Raw genomic sequence first — 21,112 nt, forward strand, 5'->3', positions numbered from 1 at the left:
ATTAATTAATTTAAGTTCAGGTCATGAATTTATCTACAAATTACTTATCAAACAAAAAACATTTAAATATATTCTCTTGGAGAGAGTTACAAGTGAATGGACATTAAAATAAAAGAGAAAGAAAATATTTTGAACTCCTCGTCTTGACCCAGAACTGATTAGATGATGTGTACACACTGTTTCCTAACTCCTTGGATTCATTAAAGAGTGAGCGGGGTGTTCGGTATGATAGGATGGAAACAGGCGAGAAGGGTTAAGAAAAAAAAAACAGTGCAGGGAATGAAAATACCTCACAGGAATTTGCTGTTGTTAATATTTGCAATAATCAGCAGTTACCCATGTCTGTATGACCTCAACCAGGGAAGTCCAAATCCTGGATCCCTGACAGATCCATGATAGCTGTGAAAAATGCATGTACATATTGTGAGATAAGAGAATTAACAACATTTAAAGAGTATGTTTCTTATCTGGGAGATTAACATTTTCCTGCTTTTGTCTGTGTGGGCTTCTCTTTTTTTTTTAGTTTTTGTAGTTTGATTGACTTGAAGAGCTGGGGAGAAGAACCTGGGAGGACAGACAAGGGAGAAAAGATAAAGCGAAATGAGGAGGAGAAGGATGACACAGAGCGGAGTTGCTGATAGATGTGCTGAGCTCACTGGTGTTCTCTGATGAGAGGAGATGAGATCAGTGAAGAGTGTGGAAGTGTGAGAGGAAAGAAATGCGCAACAGGAAGGAAGATGAAAATGTCACGGAGGCCAGATACAACCTGTCCCATCTATCACACATATCCCATCTGCCCTCGCTCTGGTTTGTCACTTCGTGAGCATTTCACTGCTCGTTCACAAAAGATTTTTAAGACTTAAGACTATCTTTAAAAAATATTCAGTGCAAGTTTTTCGATGGTTGGCCTACTTTACCCTATTTATGTGTGTGTATGTGCAGAGTAGCCCTACAGGTTGTATTTGTGCCTCTGTTCACCACAGCGGTGGATTCTAAGTCAGTAATGAAGATGCGATTGAAGTGCAGACTTTCAGCAGACCTTTCAACTCGAGGGTTAAAAAGTATTGCATTGACTGTTTTCAGTAAGTGAAAAAGTGCTCTATTGAGTCGGGATCACTTGACTGCCTTGGAAATGGACAAAGATCGCATTTTTTTGCCTTGAGAATTTTTACTTTCTTTTTATGAACTGCACATTCCCTCTCAGATGTGCTCTGGTAAAGTCTAATCTGGGCTTCTTGTCCTTGAGTGTAACCAGTGGATCTTGCGGTAACCCTCTGTTTTTACATTCGTGAAGCCATCTCTAGATTTTTAGATGTCGTGAAGGTGTTTTTCTTAACCTTTGAAATCATTTTGCAATCACCCACTTTAATTCTCTTGGTGTTATTAAGCTACACTGCATTAGTTCTTGTTAAGAATTTACCAGATTGTATATTTGGCCACTCCAGAAGTTTTTCTCTCCCACTGATATGATCGTTTAGATTTTTCGGCCTAATGGTGGCCTGACCTCATATTGAGATTTCCAGTGAACAGCTACAAATATGCAATTTCAACACTTGGAAATAACAAAGTAACAGGCCTCACCTTGCAATGAACGTCAGTCATCTGTTCAATTACTTTTGAAAACAGAGGATTATATGTAAAACTGACTGCAATTGCTACACTTAAAGCACTTGGATTAATGATGAAAATCCCCACTTCAGTAACATCTTGACTGTCTCGGCTATCTGAAGACTCAAAATTGTTTTTGCTCAAAAACTTATGGACCTTGCTCTATGTGGCTTCACACAGGGATATTTTTCCATTTCAGAGGTCACGAACGAGTTCAGTCTTAATGCTTTTTACATACATGACTCACAAGCTGTAAATCCTATTATGATGTGTTTAATATTATGAAGAAAGTATTTGAACATGGTAGGCCTTTTGCTTTCACTAGTAGAGCTAAACTGGTGAAGATTTTATTAGAAGTGCTTTACATAAAAAGAAAAAATGAGAGAAAAAGTTCAATTTAAATGTTTTTCTTGATTCTTCAGGTAACATTACTCACTGAATGGAGGAAGGAAGGGAATAGTAACACAACCATGTAAATAGCTTGTGTTTATTCTGGTTTTTCCAAGTCCAGTTTTCTAATGGACCTCATGATCACTATGAGCACACTTTAATATCTGAGTAAGTAAGCCACAGTCATGGCTGAAGCCAATGTCTACATCTTGACATAAACCTCTGCATGTTTGAACCTTCTTACCTTGTGGTTTAGTTGGATCCTTTGTATTCTGGTGGAGGTTTCTGGTATGTGGTTGGATGGTTAAAAGGGTGTTAACCCAGGGAGGAGATTCCTGGGTATTTGAGTCAACAACAGCTGTGGTTGGTGATGAAGAGAAGCTGTCCAAAGAGCTTTTTACCGTCAGCTGCCTTTTTAGTGTGAAAGGAGTGCTCAGGTGAATGGAGTCAGTGACCATGAAGGGCTATCGCTGTCTCTCACATACTTACACACACACACCTGGGGGGAAAAACACATAGACAAAATGTCCTCATAAAAAGCTGAAAAAAATACCTACACATCTGCACACTCACCTGGACGAGAGTAATGGTAAAGTTCATATGCAACATGTGTACACAGCGTCTTATAGGAGTTTGCACACACATGCACAAACACAAAAGCACAGATATATGCAGTCATTGCACACACACACAGATGGAAACAACGCAGACACCTGGCTAGCATTGAAGCGCTGTTCTGTTTGCATACCTCTCCCTCCCTAATCATCCTCCACACAGCCACAAAGCCACCAATAAAACTAAGAAAACAAAAACACAATAAGAGGGCAACAGGCGGCTTCAATCCTTCTTCCACCCATCCCTCCCTTCCTCTATTCCTCCCTTTTCTCTGTCTCTCTGTACTGAATGTTTACCTTCCCCTGTGAAAAGAGAGGGATCTGGACAGGCAGGGTGAGAAAAGAAAGAAATCTGGCCGAGGGGAAGGGAGCCAAGGTCTTTAAAGTCTGCCACAGAGCCGTGACAAAAGCCTCCTAATCTCAGTGTTGTCTTTCGGCCCCTTTTTCTGCCTTCACATCCTGCCAAGTTTGTGTCTGCATGTGTGTTCATGGAGAGTAAAAAGGGAAGAAACTAACAGTTAGGGCACTAGCGTGCATGTGTGTGTATTTTTAAAAGAGCAGTCAAATGGCAAAGCAAGATAGTGTGTGCTGGTGTGAAAATTTGTGTGTCTGAGTCTGTGTTTGTGTGTACGACAGGAAAGGAATCTTTCCGTAGTTGTGCTGACATCACTTAAACATACATAGAGCAGTTGAAGGAGGCCCCTTTCCAAAGGCAACATCACTGTGGGATGCCTGCATGTATTTGTATGTTGAAGAATACATGAGTGGACTCGGTCACCAGTCCTCACCTGTTTCTCGCTCCCTCATAAGCCCCCCATTCAGCTCTCTTCCGCCAAAATGCCACAGGAGTTCCTGTGGGTGTGTGTTTGTATGTGCATGTGCAACAGTTCCTCAGTCTCATCCTCTTTAACCTCTACAAAAGAAGCAGTTGTGAATAGATGTACGTGCATGTGAGTGTGTGCATACTTGAATTACTCATGTTTTGGGGGCATAAAACCATCTATACAGTCACACTGAAGGGGCTAATATCCCTTTATAACATATATCATTAGTGTAAGGCAGGTTGTGGTTTGGGTATGTCCTGAGGAAATGCACATAAGTCAGTTTAATGCCGTCTAAACTGATGGAAGCACGATTGCATTCGTGTGTGTTTGCATGGTTGTGTGAGTATTTGTGTGCAAGTGACCTCTTGAGCGTCCCTTCCTCATCCTGCAGATCCCTATCTGTGGCAGCTGTGGTCCACAGACCTTCACACTCAGCAAAGGAATGCATAGTGGAGCCATCAAGCTATATAAAAGGCAGCGGTGGACTATAGCCCCATCTAAAGGCAGATCAATTTAATGTCAAGTCCACTGTTTACTGAATGAAATTCAGCTCTGCAGGTTGTTGGAAGAAATCTTTGCGTTCAGCTTTGTTGATTATTCATCAACCTGCTCCACATGCTATGCAGTGAACTACAGTATAGAACAAATGACTCACACCATTATTTTCTGACTTTTTCGACTTGATTTGTCAAGCTAGGCAATAGCATTGCTAAAATGGTGGCTGTGAATCAAAAAAGATGTCGTATACATGAAAACAGATTAGATTCGTTTTTCAAATCAAAAAAGTGAAGATGTAAAATGTATCTGCCTTAAACCCTCGATACCTTAGTACCTAAAGGCCTTAAAAAAAAGGGACATGGATTTGTGGCTTAGTACCCTAATTCTTTTCTCTAATGTTGACATTGCTGATACTTTCTCATTCCCTATAATAATATATAGACCTCAAATAGTAAGGACATAAAGTAAGGATATCAATTTTAAAAACATTGTCTATTGTGTCCATGTTTTATAGGTTTATGTATATTTTAAATTTATTTGTTTGGTTGGGTTTTTTTGCTCTCTCGCTATTCAAGTGATGGCAATTTGCAACAAGTGAGATATGTCACTTGTGCTGTCGTATATGAATTATGCATATTAAGGATGGTGCTCTGTAATTATCAGAAGTCTGAGGAAGAAGCTTTGGCTATCAAACAGTAAACCCATCAGGGTGGTCACTTGCAATTTACCTATTAAACATTATGTTACAATAAAAGCATATCTCATCTTTATCACATGACGAAACAGTGGAAGGAAGAACTCCCTTTTTAATTGGAAGAAACCTTCAGGGTGGTTCAGGGCAGAGGGAGGAGCAGCCATCTGTATGACTGTATGATTGGCTGGAGGATGCAGGGGGACAAATACAGCCATAGACAAAAGCTAATGATATGCAGCAAAAGCATGTAAACGCAAGGAAGTGAAGAAACGTTCAGTATATCATGGGGAGACCCCCAGCATCCTGAGCCTTTAGGGGTGGTTCAGGGTCACTTGATCCAACTATAAACTAAATACTTTAAACTATATGCTTTAAAAAGGGGGGAGAAAGGGGAGTTTATGTGTAACTAATAGGGAGGCTATCTGTCTCCTAAATGCAAACTGGTTGGTTCCACAGGGGAGCGGCCAGAAAGCTGAAGCCTCTCCAGCCTGACAGTGAAATGCTCTGTTGGTTTGATATCCTACTAAAAGGTCCAAGATATGATAAGGCATAATCATTCATGACTGTATGTGAGAAGGAGGAGTTTAAATTAAATTCTGTATTTAAGACAGAGCCAATAAAGAGAAATGAATAAGTAAGATATCTGATCTTCAGTTCTAGTTTTACTTCAGCAGTTTGGATTAGCTGAATGCCTTTTAGGGAGCTTTTAGAGCAGCTCCATAATAAGGAAATATAATAGTTGAGCCTAGAATGAGTTGCATGAACTAATTTTTCTGCATCACTCTGAGATATGATTTTTTTTTTTCCAATTTTAGACATATTGTGCAGATAAAGGAAAGCAGTACTATATATTTGTTTAATGTGTTCATTCAATGACATAGCTTGCTTGAAAATGACTCCAATATTCCTCATAGTGTTACTGGAGGCCAAGAGAAAGCTTTAGGGGCCGAGTACAATATGTTTTTTCTGAATCTAGAAGTAACAAGTTACAGATCATCCAGGCTTAACACCTTTGTAACATGCCTGTAGTATTGATTAACTTGTGTCATCTGACTTCACATAAATTTTGTAGAACTGAGTGTCATTTGCATAACAATTAAAATGTATGCAGGGTTTTCTACTAATACTGCATAAAGGAAGTATAAAAACATGAAACATATTGGTCCCAGCACCAAACCCTGTGGAACTCCGTGACTGGGCAAGAAAGTGCAGAAAAACCCACAAAAACCCACTTTGTTTACATTTCAAAAAGTTGATTCTGTTCACTTTTTGGGATTTTCTTACCTGGATGATTGAGTATGCATGAAAAAATTACAAGCTAACAAATAAATACAGTTTCAACCGGTGTAGCATATCGTCTTTAAAACCAAAAGTGTGTTCTCATCTCTGTAGTCAAATATTGCGATCAACAGTATGGAAAGCACTGCACTGAGGTGTAACATGACAAGCGCAGATGAAACCACCGCAGGGGTTGCACTGCTCTTAAACAGTAAACAGTATATGAGGTAAATCATTTATGATCTATAAAAGTAAATTCAAAATTTGAATGATAAAACTTTGTCAATACTTGTTCACTCAAACACTTTCATTACATTTCTTTGCTTTTCAAATTACATCTTCGACACTAAAAGTGATTCGACTTTATATAGAAGCAAGTTCTCTGCACCTCACTAAGACAAATAATTCAAATGTGAAATCATTTAGTTCATGTCTTGTCTTGCCTACAGGGGATTACACTTACCACACCAAAGTTATAAGACTGAAATACTGAGTGACAAAGTGTGGATCAGATCAAGTGAGAAGCTTTTTCCTTCTCTCTCACACACACACACACACACACACACACACACACACACACACACACACACACACACACACACACTATATCCACACACACAAACAGGAGAGTGAAGATAGAGAGACTGAGAGAGGGAGGGGTGGACAAGCTGTGGGAACATGCTGCTGAATAATTACCACTGACATCAGAATAGTTTTCTTTAGCTCTCTGAAGTGGCACAGCTCATTTGTACAGCCTGGAGCCATGCAGAGGTGTGTGTGAGTGCAACAGAGAAAGTCAAAGAGAGACCAAGAGAGAGAGAAAAAGAAATTATAGAAAAATTGTAATAAACTTATACACATTAAACAGTATAACACTTATTGAAGTTTCTTGAGCTTAATAGCACAAGAGTTCACCTGGTTTTTGTGTGTGTTTATTTGTGTGCGCCCATAAGGTAGTGATTATTTTGATTTAGTCTTCTAGCTGTCAATGTGTGACACCACGACAGCTGAACATGCCCTGGGGAGCCATTTCCCTCTAAGTGGACCTTAAAAAACAGGAAACGTCTTCAAATCCCACTGAAGCGAAGAAGAGGATCAGGCCTACAATTCTCTTACTTTACAAACGAGCACACACCCAAATGCAAGTGCCTGAACATAGCGTGCACAGACCCAGAACACACACACACAGTCCCACCTGAGCCCTCCTGAATAGACACCATTCTCCACCCTGACAGCCGGGAACAATAGAGGTGAAAACACAGCTTTTCAAAGACAGAATTGACCTGTCTGAACACATCAAGCGTCCTCGCCACCCGCTTCACTGCGTAAGCTTTTCCGTGCTGAGATGACTTCAGGTGATATCGTGTTTCTACGCGGCTACACTTTTCTTCGCCTTCACTTGCATTTGCTTTGTAACAGATATGAGGTTTGTGTTTCCAATGTTAAATCCAGCGGGCAAAGAAAACGTCATGTCAGATTGTGCCTTTAGCTAAAAGCTTGTAAGACTTTGTGGGCTGAGGCCTTTCTCCACTGGATTACTCAAAGTAATTTGGCCTGAATATTCTGACCTTTGACTACAAACCAGTCATTAATATAAAAGTGTACCAGATTTCACCAGAACGCCAAAGTTTGGTGTGAGCTAAAACTCTGTCAAAAATAGAAAACATTGAAACCATTTCAATCAGCAACAAGCCGCAGTGTTATCTTATCATCTGTTTATTGAATTTGTAGATTGAACACAATTTACCAAACTTAAATTTTAGGTTTGTAATCAATGTACATAAGAACAAATCTTGGCTTTAAGCTAAATACATTTAATTGTGTCTGTGAATTCACAGGTGTGTGAGTGAAACCAACATATAAACCGGGTGGTGACTCATTTTAGCTAGGCGTACTTCATCTAGAGACCTCATGACAGTTTTCGTGTGTGTTTATTAAGGAGGTGGTAGACCAGTTAGGACATGGAGTGCCTGGAGGAGGACGGTGGTCTAAAGATTGGAGACTTCCATCCAGAACTCTGGCCGAATGACACGTCTGGGGTAAAAGGTCCTCCTTGAAAACGGCTGGGAGACGATAAGAGAGGCAAACTGTTAATCTACTGTAACAACAACGAGGCATAATTGGATACACTACATGTCATTAAATGTAACCTTCTCTTTTTTTACGCTCTCATTGATGCAGTTTTCTTGTTGTGTTTTATGTGGGGCAGAATCAACACAAATTTCACAGTAGTGAGATTTCTACATGTTCTCTGCGTTTTGAGTTAAAGTTTCTTCTGGATGGCCCATGTTTGAGTTGGTTTCAGCTCTATACTCACCTGTTACCGCTCCCCTCGTTATCTGTTGTTTCTATATATATTGTCTCTGTCTCTGTTTATTCATTATCCCTCATAGCTGTGTGTAGCTCTCCACAGTACCTCGGCACTCTGAGTTTGACAGTGACGCTGTATCTCCTAGTAATCCTTAGAGTTGTTCATTCGCTGGCTTATCTGTTTGTTCCTGTGTATTTTTAGACTATGAGAATTAAATGCTCATTTTGAGTTTACTCTTGCCGTTTTGTGTGTTCTGAAATTGTGTCCACAAATAAATAGCTCACACAGTCATGACACCGCATGTTTTTCTTGAAACAAATGAACTGTTCTACAAAATGAAAAGCACACAAATGATCAGCACCAGCAATAAACGTAGGAAAACCTGAGACGTTTTGAAGTGTTTTTTAAACTAGCAGAAGATTATCAGACTTTTCTTTCCCAAACGAATACACAAAAAACAAAACTAATCAGTGAAAAAAACATCAGAAAGGCTCACAGGATATAAAATCTACACAGAACAGTGGCCCCAGCCACACCGGAGATTCCAACCACTAGCCTGCTTGCTGTGAGATAACACCGCTAATCACTACATCACCATGCTGCCTATGATATTGTTTTGATGTATTTAATGAATTAAACTTGTTACCTCACTGTGGCTGAGCATGCGGCGTGACTGGCTGACATGTTTGGGTTGGACGATCTGTGAGGCATGGTGCCTGCACATCACACAAGATAAAACCATGGTTAATCCTTAACACAAGTCAGATAAAAATGGCTCACAATGATTAAAAAAATTCCTGGGTCATTATAGGCTTATGTGTCTCTTGTTCCACCTCACGAGCTTTCATTTGGAAAACCATCAGAGATGGCAAGATAAACAGGTGAGTCATCTTCCAGAGTAATTTGCATCAAACTTGCACAGATGTTGCTACCAACAAACCAGGCAAAACACCTAAAGCTTGTACACACGCCTCTGCAGCAGTTAGGTCTATAATTAATGACACAGCTCATCCTTATCTTGCAGTAACCATCAATCAAATCTTCTGTAAAAAGTATTTTTAATAGCATAATCAATCCACTGATGGTTACAAAATGATCCTCTTGTATATTAGCGTATGTCCTGAACTAAACTGCTATGTAGGTATAGTAGATATCTACAATGTCTAAAGTGATAAAGGAAGAGCAACTAAAGGACTGTCACCTTATTTATCTCTATTGATTTATTTACTATAGGTGGTCAAATCATCAGTTTCTAAGTCTCAAAATAGCAATAAACACAAGTGTACAATGACAGCATTTCCAGCAAATGGAAATATCTGACACAGATGACACCTCTTCCATTAGTTAAAACCAAAACCAGTAGCTGCATAACAGGCAGTAGAAAGCACATACCAGTCCATCCATCTTGTGAAGCTCTGATAAATGAGCCAGAGTTAGGCTGAAAGACAGATTCACAGAGAAACAGCACAAATCACAATGTTTTATTTGCTTAATACTTTCCATCATAATATACCAAAGCCTTAAAGTCAATGTCAGGATGCTGTGTAATCTCGACAGAATCTCATTCATAACAATGATAGACAGCGAGCGAAGTAACTGGGACTTACTTTCCAGAACAGGCTCCTTTGATCCACCTCCATGTTTTCAGTGCTGCCAGACAGGAAGGCACACTTCATTAGTTCTGTTGGCTTCAGTGTTTTTAACAGTGCACCGATACCTGAATGCTTTCGATTTTTCTTTAATAGGACAACATTTAAAGTTACATTAGTATTTATTTTTTCAATAGTAAAACACTGACACATCCTTAGTGAACAGTGGACGTTGCAGAAATTTTGCAAAAATTCATGTACAAATGAATACAAGAAAACATGGTATAATGTAGTGAAATAAATCTGACCTTCTATGTTCTATACGCATTTTAAACAGTTTTAGATAATTTATTAAATCCTTTATTAATTCTACACTAAACTGTAGAAGAAAAACTGTAAATGAACTTCAAAAATTATATCATTCACATTTTATTTTTACCAAAATCATGACTCTTGTGTGTAGTTTACTGTACTTGTGAGAGAAAACACAGATTATTTGAGTTGGGGGATTTTCAAAATATAAATCATTCACTCTGTGATACTTTAAGCAAGATCAAAATAATTTGAGACCAAATTTATATTATAATGGCACCACTTCACCCGCGTTGCCACCCAGAAAAGCAGAAAGACATCTATCAGCGACTAAAGTGCCAGCGGCTGAATCGACCCTGCAGGAAATGACATTTATATCCGCTCTCCATCTTTTAAAGCCAGTGTCTCAGTGGATAAAATAACAATAATACTATTAAATTCTGACACTCAATCAGTCCTGTGTCAGTACTGTGTAGGAAACCCAGTACGTTTTCCTGATTAAACCCAAGCAAAGATCAGCTTATTCAGGTGTGTGGATAGCCGCAGGGCAGGGCAAAGCTCACGGCAACGAAAGCTAACATAAGACATCAGTAGTGAAGCCAGGATATAACATGTTTGTGCTGTGAACTACCTCCTACTTTCTCTCTCTCTCTGAAGCCTGAGGTATAGTAAGAGAATAATATAGGCCAAAGAAGAAAAATTAGCAGCATGAGATAGAATGAAGAGAGTATTAATCAAAAATGAGCAGAAGGAGAAGGTCAGCGCTATTAAGGAAAATTGTGAAATAGTAGACAGAGACTATACTCACACATTAGTAGCTGAAGAGTGTCGTGAGAGGGACACAGAGGAGTTATATGGTATCTGTAAGACTTAGACGAAAAAGAAGGAGCAAAATTTAAAGTAACTTAAAACATGCTGTATGCTTAGTGACAGACATTATTTAGTTATTCATAAAATGAACCACTTAGATGGTTGTTTTACAGTCTAAAAGTAATAAGGTTACAAAAGTTTCTGGTCTTTGTGCATGGTTTTTTTTTGCAACAAGCACTCATAGATTTAAATAAATATAATCTTTTATTATAATTAATTCTAATAACAGATGTTTTATCTGCTTCATTGACTGTAGCATTAACAAAGTGTATAAAATAAACAAACCATGTGTTGTATAATAACTAAAAAAGTCACTTTGTTAGGTACACCATGCTGTTAATGATTGGACCCTCTTTTGCCTTCAGAACTGTCTTAATTCTTCATAACACACATTCAACAGGGTGCTGGAAACATTCCTAAGAGATTTTGATTCATAATGAAATGACGACATCACACAGTTGTTGTAGATTTGTTATCTGCAGATCCGTGAAACTCTCTTATTCCATTACATTCAAGAGGCGCACTGCTGGATTGAGATCTGGTGATTGTGGAGCCAATTTACAGTAAACTCATGTTAAAGAAATCGGTTTGAGTTTTGTGCATGGCACATTATTGTGCTGGACATCAATAATATCAACAATCCTCAGGCAGACTGTGGTGTTTAAACAATTGGCATTAAGCGGCCACCCTGAACTCACTCATACAACACAGTTCCACTCCCCAATCCAAAGACTTCCCTCTATACACAGACTACACAACTACCATCACCTCTGTGCAATACTTAATTTACGGGCTATAACCCACACTGTAAATATATAACACTATTTTTCCCCCAGTTTGTATATTTGCAGAGTTCTTACTTGTGGATACTGTTCATATGTACATACTGTAGTGCTACAGAACTGTGTACCTCACCCCCCTTTCTTTTCCCACGTGTCTGCACTGAATAAAGACACTTTGTATCTCACTGTACATGTGTATAGTGACAATAAAAGGCATTGTATTCTGTTCAAATTATACCAAGAAATCCCCCCCGGACCATCACACCACCGCCAGCCTGAACTGTTGACACATGGAAGGGTAGATCCCTGCTTATTTATGAGAAATTTTGACCCCTACCACTAGTATTGTCCAGTTTTGGTGAGCCCATGGGAGCTGTAAACTCACCCTCCTATTCTTAACTGACAGGAGTGGAGTGTGGTGTTTAAGGTCAAATGTGTTATCCATTCAGAGATGTTCTTTTGCTGCCCTCCTATCAGCTCACAGCAGTCTTATCCTCTGACCTCAGCTATCAGCAATAGAGAACTCCCTCTCACTGGATATTTTCTTTACCCATCTGACACCAACAACCACGCCACGTTCAAAGTCATTTAAATCAATTTTCTTCCGCATTCTGATGCTCAATTTGAACATCAGGTTGTCCCGTCCACGTGTACATGACTAAATGCACTGAATTGCTGCTACATGACTAGCTGAGTAGATATTAATGTTAACAAGCAGTTGAACAGGTATATCTGTGAAGTGGACAGTGAGTGCACATATACAATTCTTGCATAGGACAGAATTAGTAATAAAAATTGTTAATGGTACACAGTATGTCTGCATAGTTTGTCAGGCGTCATCAAAAAACAGATCATTACAGTTGCCAATACAATAAGAGATAGTTTACCTGGTTTATGTCCATGTGGGGTTTGGGAACTATGGCTCATATGGTGCCCAGATGAAGCTTTGGTACTGAGTAACAGGAGTAATAAATAATGTTAATCACTTACACAAAGCGCACCTGCTGAAACCTACACTAAGATAGCAGATGATGGCGTTTCTGCATGAAATCAGAGTGGATTAAGACATAAGAGATGAATGGAGCTGTAGTACTTTTATAGATTATTCTACACAGACTAGAAGTCTGTATTTTTATTGCTGAATTCATTTCAACATGCCCATGGAAACACTAAAGCATTACTATAGTTGAACCATAGATGTGCCAGGAGTGACACCTAGTGAACGGTGCGGAAGAACAACCAGTTGGTTGTAAAAGTCTTTAATCACAGGCTTTTAACTGCCTCCACTAATCATTATTTACTACTTTTTAAATTTTATTTTACCTTAACATCATTATTATTGATGCAAAACCCTAAAAAATGGTATTCAAATCTACAGCACAGGGAATTTAGCCAGACATTTGTTAATCAAAATAAAACATAAAATAAGAATTAGGGGAGCAATAACTGGCTTTAGCAGGCAGAAACTGACAATTACACATTGGGTTAACTATCTATTCAGTGTTGTACCTCTGAAGCTTTAGTGCATTTTCCAGCTTAGCAATGTAGGCACTCTGTTCATTCAGCTTCCTGTTAATTGGAAAAATAAATAAGAAACCCTTCCATCTTTTCACAAACTGCAGCTTATTTCAAATCTAATTTAACTTACTTTGTCATCTGCTGCATTTCTTGCTTCATCCTCACTACTGCCTCCTCCAGCTTTTCATTCTGCAAATGATTAATTGATGAGTTTGGTACACTAGGTGGCATAAGCATCTGTTTCAGTTACTGTTGTCTTCAGAGCTAGACAGCCAGTGTGGTAGATGAGTTAAATGTTGCAGACTGATTGAAAAATACAATTTTAAGGCAAAGAAATAATAAGAAAAATATCACCCTTTGCTCGTAGTGAGTGAAGAGCCTCTTTTGATGTTTTTCCTGGTACTTTATAACCTGGGAAAACGCAGAATAAGTGCTGTTTTTGCAAGTTCTGCATTACACTATTGCATTTAAATCTCCATCTTTTGGATATATTTAAATGCTATACAGCACAATTGTTTACAGGTCACTGGAGATATACAATTGGATTATAGGTGTTTATATGAAGCAAGAAAATGACTGAACTTGGCTGATTTCCGTTAAGTGCTTGGCTGCCACCACCTTGATGTTTGAGAAAAGGGCCTTCACACCAGGGCTGCTCTGAAACGAGCACATTTAACATAACTCTAATGACAGCAGAATATTCAACTTTTAACAGTCTGATTATTAATGTGGCTATCCCACCCCAACACCCACAGTTACCTGGGAATTTCATGAGAAAAGAGTGCTTACTTTGTCAGACAGTGGTGACAGTTGGCATTTAGCGTTGCAGATATAACAGCTGCCTGGTTGGCCTGAAAGAAAGATTATATTTAAACCAAAATTACAAAGTCAAGAATATAATGCTGGCTCGCAAGGATAGGAAGACATGGAAGGACTGAAAATTGACATCAAGGGTTTCTGTCTGTGAAACAAAATCAGTTAAATGGGTTTGTCTAACCACGGGAGACAAAGTCAATAGTCTGATTAAGGTGAGACCAATCATGAACAACTCCAGGGCTAATGAATAGTGATTAAAGGACCTCCAGGAGTACCATCCATTGGTGAATGGTGTAATTTCACTCTCAATTTTTGAATGAAACATATAATCACAGAGAATCACTGGTTTTCTTTATAATATAACAATCTCTAACACTGATATTTAATCTATTTTAAACATAGACCCCTAGGGAGATCCTTTCCTTTAGAGACAACTTAGAAACATGCAACACTCAGTGCAAAAAATAAATAATCAGCTCTGCAATATCACTTAGAGCCCAACAGATGTCCCTGTCTAATCATACTTTCATTTGCTGGGGAGTAGGAAGGCTGTAGACTTGGTGCTTAAATATATGCAGGTATTCCAAACAGTGATTGTTTTGACTGTGTTTGCAACAAAACTGTTTATGTACCTCTCTGATAACCTCTCTGATAACAACCACTACAGATGACATGGCCACAGCTTGTGACCGCCAGTTTGCGGTCGGCACTTTGAGGAAGAAAGCAGGAATTGCAGCAAACCCAGGAAGCCATTTCAAAACCTGCAGGAAAACAAGATTAGGTGAGGAGTTAATGAGCTAATTTAGCTAACGTTCTTTGCTAAATTACGTTTATGAATTAGCAGATTTAGCTAAACGGTCTTCTAACTCTTATTTACACATGCGTATTAAAATTGTTGCTGCATATCTTCTATATATAGTTCGTTTTTACAGCCATATTTCATTAAGGTTTATTAGATAACTATATTTATTACTTTGAAAACCTTGTGACTGCTGGTGAAGCTAAAGGCTAATTTAGCTTATATTAGCTCTGTCCTACTCCCAGAGTCATTAATGGATAATATATGTCCTCACTGCTTATAATAAAGGTAACTTCACCTTTTCGCTGATGGTCAATTGTTGTTGAAGCTGTTTGTCCAACTTCTAACTAAAATTGCTGAAAACCTGTAAATACCTATTTAAGATTATGCCTGTTGGACATTTGAACACCAGGTAAGCTATGAGTGAAATGCATCATAATCACATGATGATTCTTATGCTATTAGCTTATATTTTCTAAAATCATGGTACCTAATTATAACACATTCAACCTTTGTAAACATTGTGTATATTTTCCTAATTGCTGTCTATGATTTTCACCTTATTTAGGGCAAAATTGCAGTAATATAAACGATTATATTGAGTTAATGTCACACAAATCAAAGATTACAATGACCTAATGCCTCAAACAATACTTTATTCAACAAAAAACATTGCAAAGAACAAAAAAAAAATTTTGCAAGCACCATTCCAAGTTTTTATGCAATTTTTTCACATTTTAATTTGCAAAGGATACAGTTGTGCTCAGAAGTTTACATGCATTCATCGTGGTCATGAATGTCATGGTAACTTTGGACTTTTAATCATGTCTTTGAACTGTTCTTTTTCCAGAGTGAAAAGCATACATCTTTAAATACTTTCAAGCTCTATGCACCCAAATCTTGATTTTATTTATTTATTTAGGATTTTCTGTAATCCACGACATCAAGAGAAAACATGCAGGCTCAAATATATGTCCACATTCATTTAAGTGCTTTAATAAACGGTGCTAAATGTTTTATGCTGTATTTTAACTTGACAAGACCAAGGCCAGTTAACTTTTGTGATCATGATTAACTACAACTGCTAGTTTCTCTTTTTAGCATAAAAACGATTTGATTGACACCACTGATTAGATTGACCAATGAGAAAGTCCAAGGAACTCAGATTTAAACATGAGAATTGTAGATTTACGCAAGTTGGGAAGATCTTTGGAAATAATTTCTAAACAACTGGCGTTTCCAAGATCATCAGTTCAAACAATTGTACAAATGTTATTTGGATGTTTCACCACTTTTTCTTTCTTCTGAAAGAAGACACAAACTGTCATGAAAGAAAATTGGTTAGGATGTTGAGGAACAACCGGGGGAATGAGGATCAAGCCTGCCACGAACTGGAAACTGCTGGAAGACTAGTGTCACTGTCCACAGTGAAGCGAGTTTTATATCGCCATGCATTGAGAGAATGCCAACCAAGAAAGAAGCCCTGACTCTAACTAAGAACACTGCCAGCTAACAAGCATGAGGTGGTAGCCTCATGTTCTGGGTCTGTTTTGCTGTCAGTGGTACTGGTACATTGCACAAAGTGGGTAAAATAATGAAGAAGAAGGCCTACCTCCAAATTCTTCAACTTTACCTCAAAATCAGCAACTAGATGGTTGAATGCAATTGGGTGTTAGAACAGGACAGTGATCCCAAACACATCAAAACTGGTTTTGGAATTGATAAAGCAGGCTAATATTAGGTCTCTGGAGTGGCCTTCCCAAAGCCCTGACCTCAACGTTATTGAAAATTTGTGAACTATGCCTAAAAGCTGGATCTTTGCCAAGAAAGCAATCGATCTACAAGACACCTACCAATTTAGCCAAGTAGAGTGGTGAAATAGCCAGCCAAAATTATAACTTCATGGCTACTAAAAGTGGCGGATGCAATTTGAGAAGGGTCTTGCTAATCAAATATGATTCGGGGTATATGTATATATTTGATCCAACATGTATAATTGTGACCCTGTGAAATCCAAAATAGATTGAAACGCCCAATTTTTGATTATAATCATTAAAAATGTGTGCTGCACAGTCATTCCACAGTTCACAGAAATCACTAAAACCCCAGATCACCACAACTTCATGCCCATGACGAATGTATGTACTTCATACCACAACTGTATATACAATAGTCTTAAACACCATACTCTAGAGCATCGCACCAGCTGTTTGGTAAAAACTGGCCTTTTTATTAAGCATTATAGCCCTAGAGCACTCAAACTTCACTGGTACAGGTATGTGAAATAAAAGTAAAAACAATGAGGCTGGTCAAAGTTGTTCATCAGACCAGTTTCTTCTCGATGAAGAAGTCTTTGAGTCTTTTCATCTGCCAGAAACCAACCACCAGCAGAATGGAGGTCTGCACTGCAGCCCACCACAACACTTTGCTGTTGGTGTTCTCACTGATCTGACGAAATACCTCCTCCTTCTCCTGAATGACAACAGGCAACAAAATAAAAAGAAAGAGAGAAGAATAGAATTGATAACCTGTTATATGATGTAATTTTACCATTTTAAAATGAATATATTCTCCTTCATTGGTAGCAGTGGAAAAAAGTACTTCACAATTCTTGACGTAAAATGAAGCTTATATCTGATATACTGGTCTCCTTACTGTATTTCAGGTTTAAACAACTGTTAAGACAGTGCAGTAAAATATTTATTTACCCTCTGGAACTCCTGCTGCCTGGTAATGTGAATCATCTGCTCCGTCAGGTGTCTAAGACTGTTCTCCAGGGCCTCCATGCTGTCCTTGGTCCTATCAGTATTGTGACCAACTGTGAACCCTCCCATTTGTACATCCAAATGTAGCTTCTGTGTAGCAAAATTGATAAACAGAAGTTAATGTTAACTATTAGTCAGTGTTTAAACGGGGAGTCCATTTATGTATTTTGCTTTGTTTTGAATAACATTTGTTCTGTGTGTCCACGTTTCTCACCAGACGTTCACGGGCAAAGACAGAAAAACTTGTCGAGTTTGTTTTAAAGCAAAGAAAATGCTGACCAGAAGTGTGAGCTGTGAAGGTGAATTTACCAAATTTCCCATATCGCTTGGACAACATAATCTGAAAAGTAGGAAAGTTACTATTATTATTAGGCTGTAATAAGCACTTGTTTTTGTTTATTTGTTTCTTTTTCATTTCCAAAGATACATATTTTTAGTGTAACATCACGTGAAGACATTCAAGTTTGAGTCCAGTACCTCACTGTTTGAATCTTTTACTGTCACAGTGAGGCCAAGTTGAGGTAATTTTGATAACGCCTTCACATCCCAAGGCTCCAAAAGAAAAAAGCCTAAAGGTAAGAGACACACACATGAGTGCAGACATATACACAAACAAAATTACACACACAGTAACTGCAAAGACCCATAGCAAGCTTGCAAGATTCGTGACATATGCTTATGATAAGATTGATCATTTCCAGTTTATTCTGTGGTTATCAAAACTCACCGTAATCATTAAAAAATCTTAAATAGTCTGCGATGAACATCAAGGAAAAAAGATCTGAGAAATGTTAAGTAATGTAAAGTATCGCAAAACACTGGCACACATGCAGCTCAGTAAATATGGAAAACTGCAGAGAGAATCACTGAACTGCCGTGTGGTAAATAAGAACCAAATACAGTTTGTTTTAGCGACTCTCAGGTAGCTGTGTACCCAGGTGTTATTACTTGGTTATACATCCTTAAATACACTGCTTTTTCATGAGGTTCTTTCGTGAGGAGATCTTAAAAAGCACTCATTTTGATTTCCAACTCCATGAACCTTGCAGTTGGTGGAATGCTCTTTATATTTCTTTCTTTATTGTATTCATTTAACTACTGGATACATTGGAAGTGTTTCATTTAAAACAAGGCTCGAATAGCTTTTTATGGTTTTTGCACTTGCTCAAATTAGAAACGTAATATTGTGCATGTAAAGCTACTGTGTGATTCAAAAATCACATGGTTTTTAACATTTGTAAATAATTACATTCACCCTCAATCACTGATTCCACTTTTATTGCTATGATTGGGTATCATAAATGATACTCAGGAGGACTTTTCCCCATCTAAAACACTCACCGGTCACTAGTGTGTCTTCAGGAATCTCCTCAATGATGCATTTCTCCTCCTGCTCTCCAAGATGAAAAAACATGGCAGCAGCCAGCATCAGGTAACACTGAAGGAGAAAGCCAGTGCCTTGCAAACCCATTTTATGTTAACAGCAAACTATTAGATTACACTTAACAGTGACCTAATGCTTTGCCTGCAGTTCCAGTAGAGCCTTTATGTAGATCTGCAAATTCTAGCTCAAGTTTGAGGTATTTTCCATCTAATGATGTCCATATGTGAGAGTGTGAGAAACTCACAGGTGCTACTTTGTGTGACAAGTTATTCTGGTAATTTTGTAACTGGTTAACCTGGCAACCAATAGAAAAGCTGCAATGGCAAGCATGTACCTGATATAGGGTATCTAGCTGTTTCTTCGTTTCACTGCAGATTATATTTATATTCTGACACTAACACAAGGTAGGAATAAGCATCATGAACTTTTGGTCACATATAACAATTTGTAGTGTCACTTATAAAAAATGTTGTGTGTTTATCAAGGATGTACTTTACATTTACCTCAGTAAAATTCAAGAATGTGCTTTCCAGTTTTTTTCTGTACTTTAGAGTACCAAAGGACAATTATATGCAAAATATTAGCACATTGTAATATAGTAAGTTGATTGTTTGACAGTGTCCCATTATGTAATCAGTAGGGATGGGTACCGGTATCCAGTGAAATGATGGCACCGGTTCTGACATAAACGGTAGTAACCAGACCGAAAAGCAGCGCACATTTCGGTGCTTTATTTCGGTGCTTTTTTTTTCCTGAGCTGTGATACACTTTAGATTCTAGCCAATCATTTTATGTTTCCGAGGATAGTAGGCGGGCCCAGGTACGTACGTTCTTTTAGAGCAGAGCTAAAGATTAAAAATGCCCAAGGCGAAGCGGTCAAAAGTCTGGCTGTACTTCACAGCAAAATATGCAAACTCAGCAGCCTGCAACAGGTGCTTTAAGCCGATACTGTGATACTGTCAAAGGAGGTAACACCTCAAATCCGATGAAACACCTGGCGACGCATAGCGGGTTTTTTTTTAAAAGCCGAGAAATGCACCGTATTTGATAGCTTGCTGCGAGACCTCACACCGTGCACATCTACTGCGGGTGTGGTGCCTGTTATCGGACCCGGAGTTAGCAACATCCCCCAAAAACCCGAAGAGGAGAGTCCTGGCCCCTAGCCCTGCCACTGTAGCAGAAATGATGATGATGATGATGCAGCAGCAGCCGTTCTTCTCTACGTGAGTAGCTTAATGTTGTTCATGTGTAATTTACGTTGAGTAGGCTAACCACGTTATTACATTAATGCATGTAAGGTGAACTAGCAAACATCATCATAGCTACATGCGGCTGTCTTCTTGTTTGATGGCAGATACTCCCTTCACCCTGGACAAAAAGGCTAAAATGACCAAAGAAAAAGTGGAAAACAGCTAAACATGAGAGGTTTTTGGACAAAGTTTGTGTTTTTTTTCCATTGTTTAAGCACTGCTTCCAGCCAAGAGTGATACCATATATGCCCCATAGCTGCTAACATTGTTATCTTTTTACAAAAAAACAGCTGAACATGAGAGGTTTTTTTTGTGGACCAATTTTGTGTTCTCCATTCTTCAAGCACCGGTTTGAGCACCGTTTAAGCACCAGCACCGTTTCAAAAGTACCGGTTTGGCACCGGTATCGGATAAAACCTAAACAATACCCATCCCTAGTAATCAGTGTAGGAAATGTAATCAAGTCCATTGCGTAAAATGCCATATGTTTACCTTAGATGAGGTCACATGCAGAGAAAACTCCCACACACACTGAATGAACCCATCTCATATTTAGCATCTGCAAAAGTTGTCATTTCTAAAGTAAGCAAAGAATCAGATTTCCTTCTCATCCCACACTCTGGTAACTTTACAGGAAGCTTGAATAGTAAATCAGTACTTTTATCATACCAATAAAATAACCACAGGTTTTATACTGTGTCTGTTAAAAATTCAATTTCACAAACAAAGCAGGGATATTTCTCATGACATTGCACCAAACTGGATGTTTACATTACTCTTACTTCTAACACATAGTTAGTGAACCTACAA

The 21,112-nt window shown here is 38.4% G+C and overlaps 2 protein-coding genes and 1 long non-coding RNA gene across 7 annotated transcripts; 1 reads left to right on the forward strand and 2 right to left on the reverse strand.

Annotated features, from left to right (window-relative positions):
- Positions 1–7,611: 7,611 nt before the first annotated feature.
- rnf212 (ring finger protein 212) lies at positions 7,612–15,338 on the reverse strand. Of its 5 annotated transcripts, none has more exons than XM_076876877.1 (13): positions 15,202–15,338; positions 14,737–14,865; positions 14,078–14,139; positions 13,871–13,940; positions 13,643–13,699; positions 13,419–13,477; positions 13,280–13,339; positions 12,658–12,722; positions 10,927–10,987; positions 9,825–9,867; positions 9,610–9,655; positions 8,864–8,933; positions 7,612–7,969 (listed from the first exon to the last, which is right to left on the reverse strand). In XM_076876877.1, the coding sequence occupies exons 2-13, from the start codon at positions 14,776–14,778 to the stop codon at positions 7,861–7,863; spliced, it is 744 nt and encodes a 247-aa protein (XP_076732992.1). In that variant the 5' UTR covers positions 14,779–14,865; positions 15,202–15,338; the 3' UTR covers positions 7,612–7,860. The 5 variants fall into 5 exon arrangements, with proteins under 5 accessions (XP_076732992.1, XP_004553652.1, XP_076732996.1 ...); XM_004553595.3 differs by having other exon boundaries at positions 13,871–13,945; XM_076876881.1 differs by lacking the exon at positions 15,202–15,338 and adding an exon at positions 15,078–15,146.
- LOC143413619 (uncharacterized) lies at positions 14,743–18,243 on the forward strand. Its single transcript, XR_013094233.1, has 3 exons — positions 14,743–14,885; positions 17,886–17,967; positions 18,175–18,243. It is a non-coding gene; the product is annotated as an uncharacterized LOC143413619 (long non-coding RNA).
- On the reverse strand, positions 16,974–19,413 carry LOC101481558 (transmembrane emp24 domain-containing protein 11). Its single transcript, XM_004553598.2, has 5 exons — positions 19,010–19,413; positions 18,146–18,237; positions 17,883–18,008; positions 17,612–17,758; positions 16,974–17,375 (listed from the first exon to the last, which is right to left on the reverse strand). The coding sequence occupies exons 1-5, from the start codon at positions 19,137–19,139 to the stop codon at positions 17,226–17,228; spliced, it is 645 nt and encodes a 214-aa protein (XP_004553655.2). The 5' UTR covers positions 19,140–19,413; the 3' UTR covers positions 16,974–17,225.
- Between the last annotated feature and the right edge of the window lie 1,699 nt (positions 19,414–21,112).

The sequence above is a fragment of the Maylandia zebra genome, linkage group LG2 (assembly GCF_041146795.1).
Source record: "Maylandia zebra isolate NMK-2024a linkage group LG2, Mzebra_GT3a, whole genome shotgun sequence".
NCBI classification, from domain to species: Eukaryota; Metazoa; Chordata; class Actinopteri; order Cichliformes; family Cichlidae; genus Maylandia; species Maylandia zebra.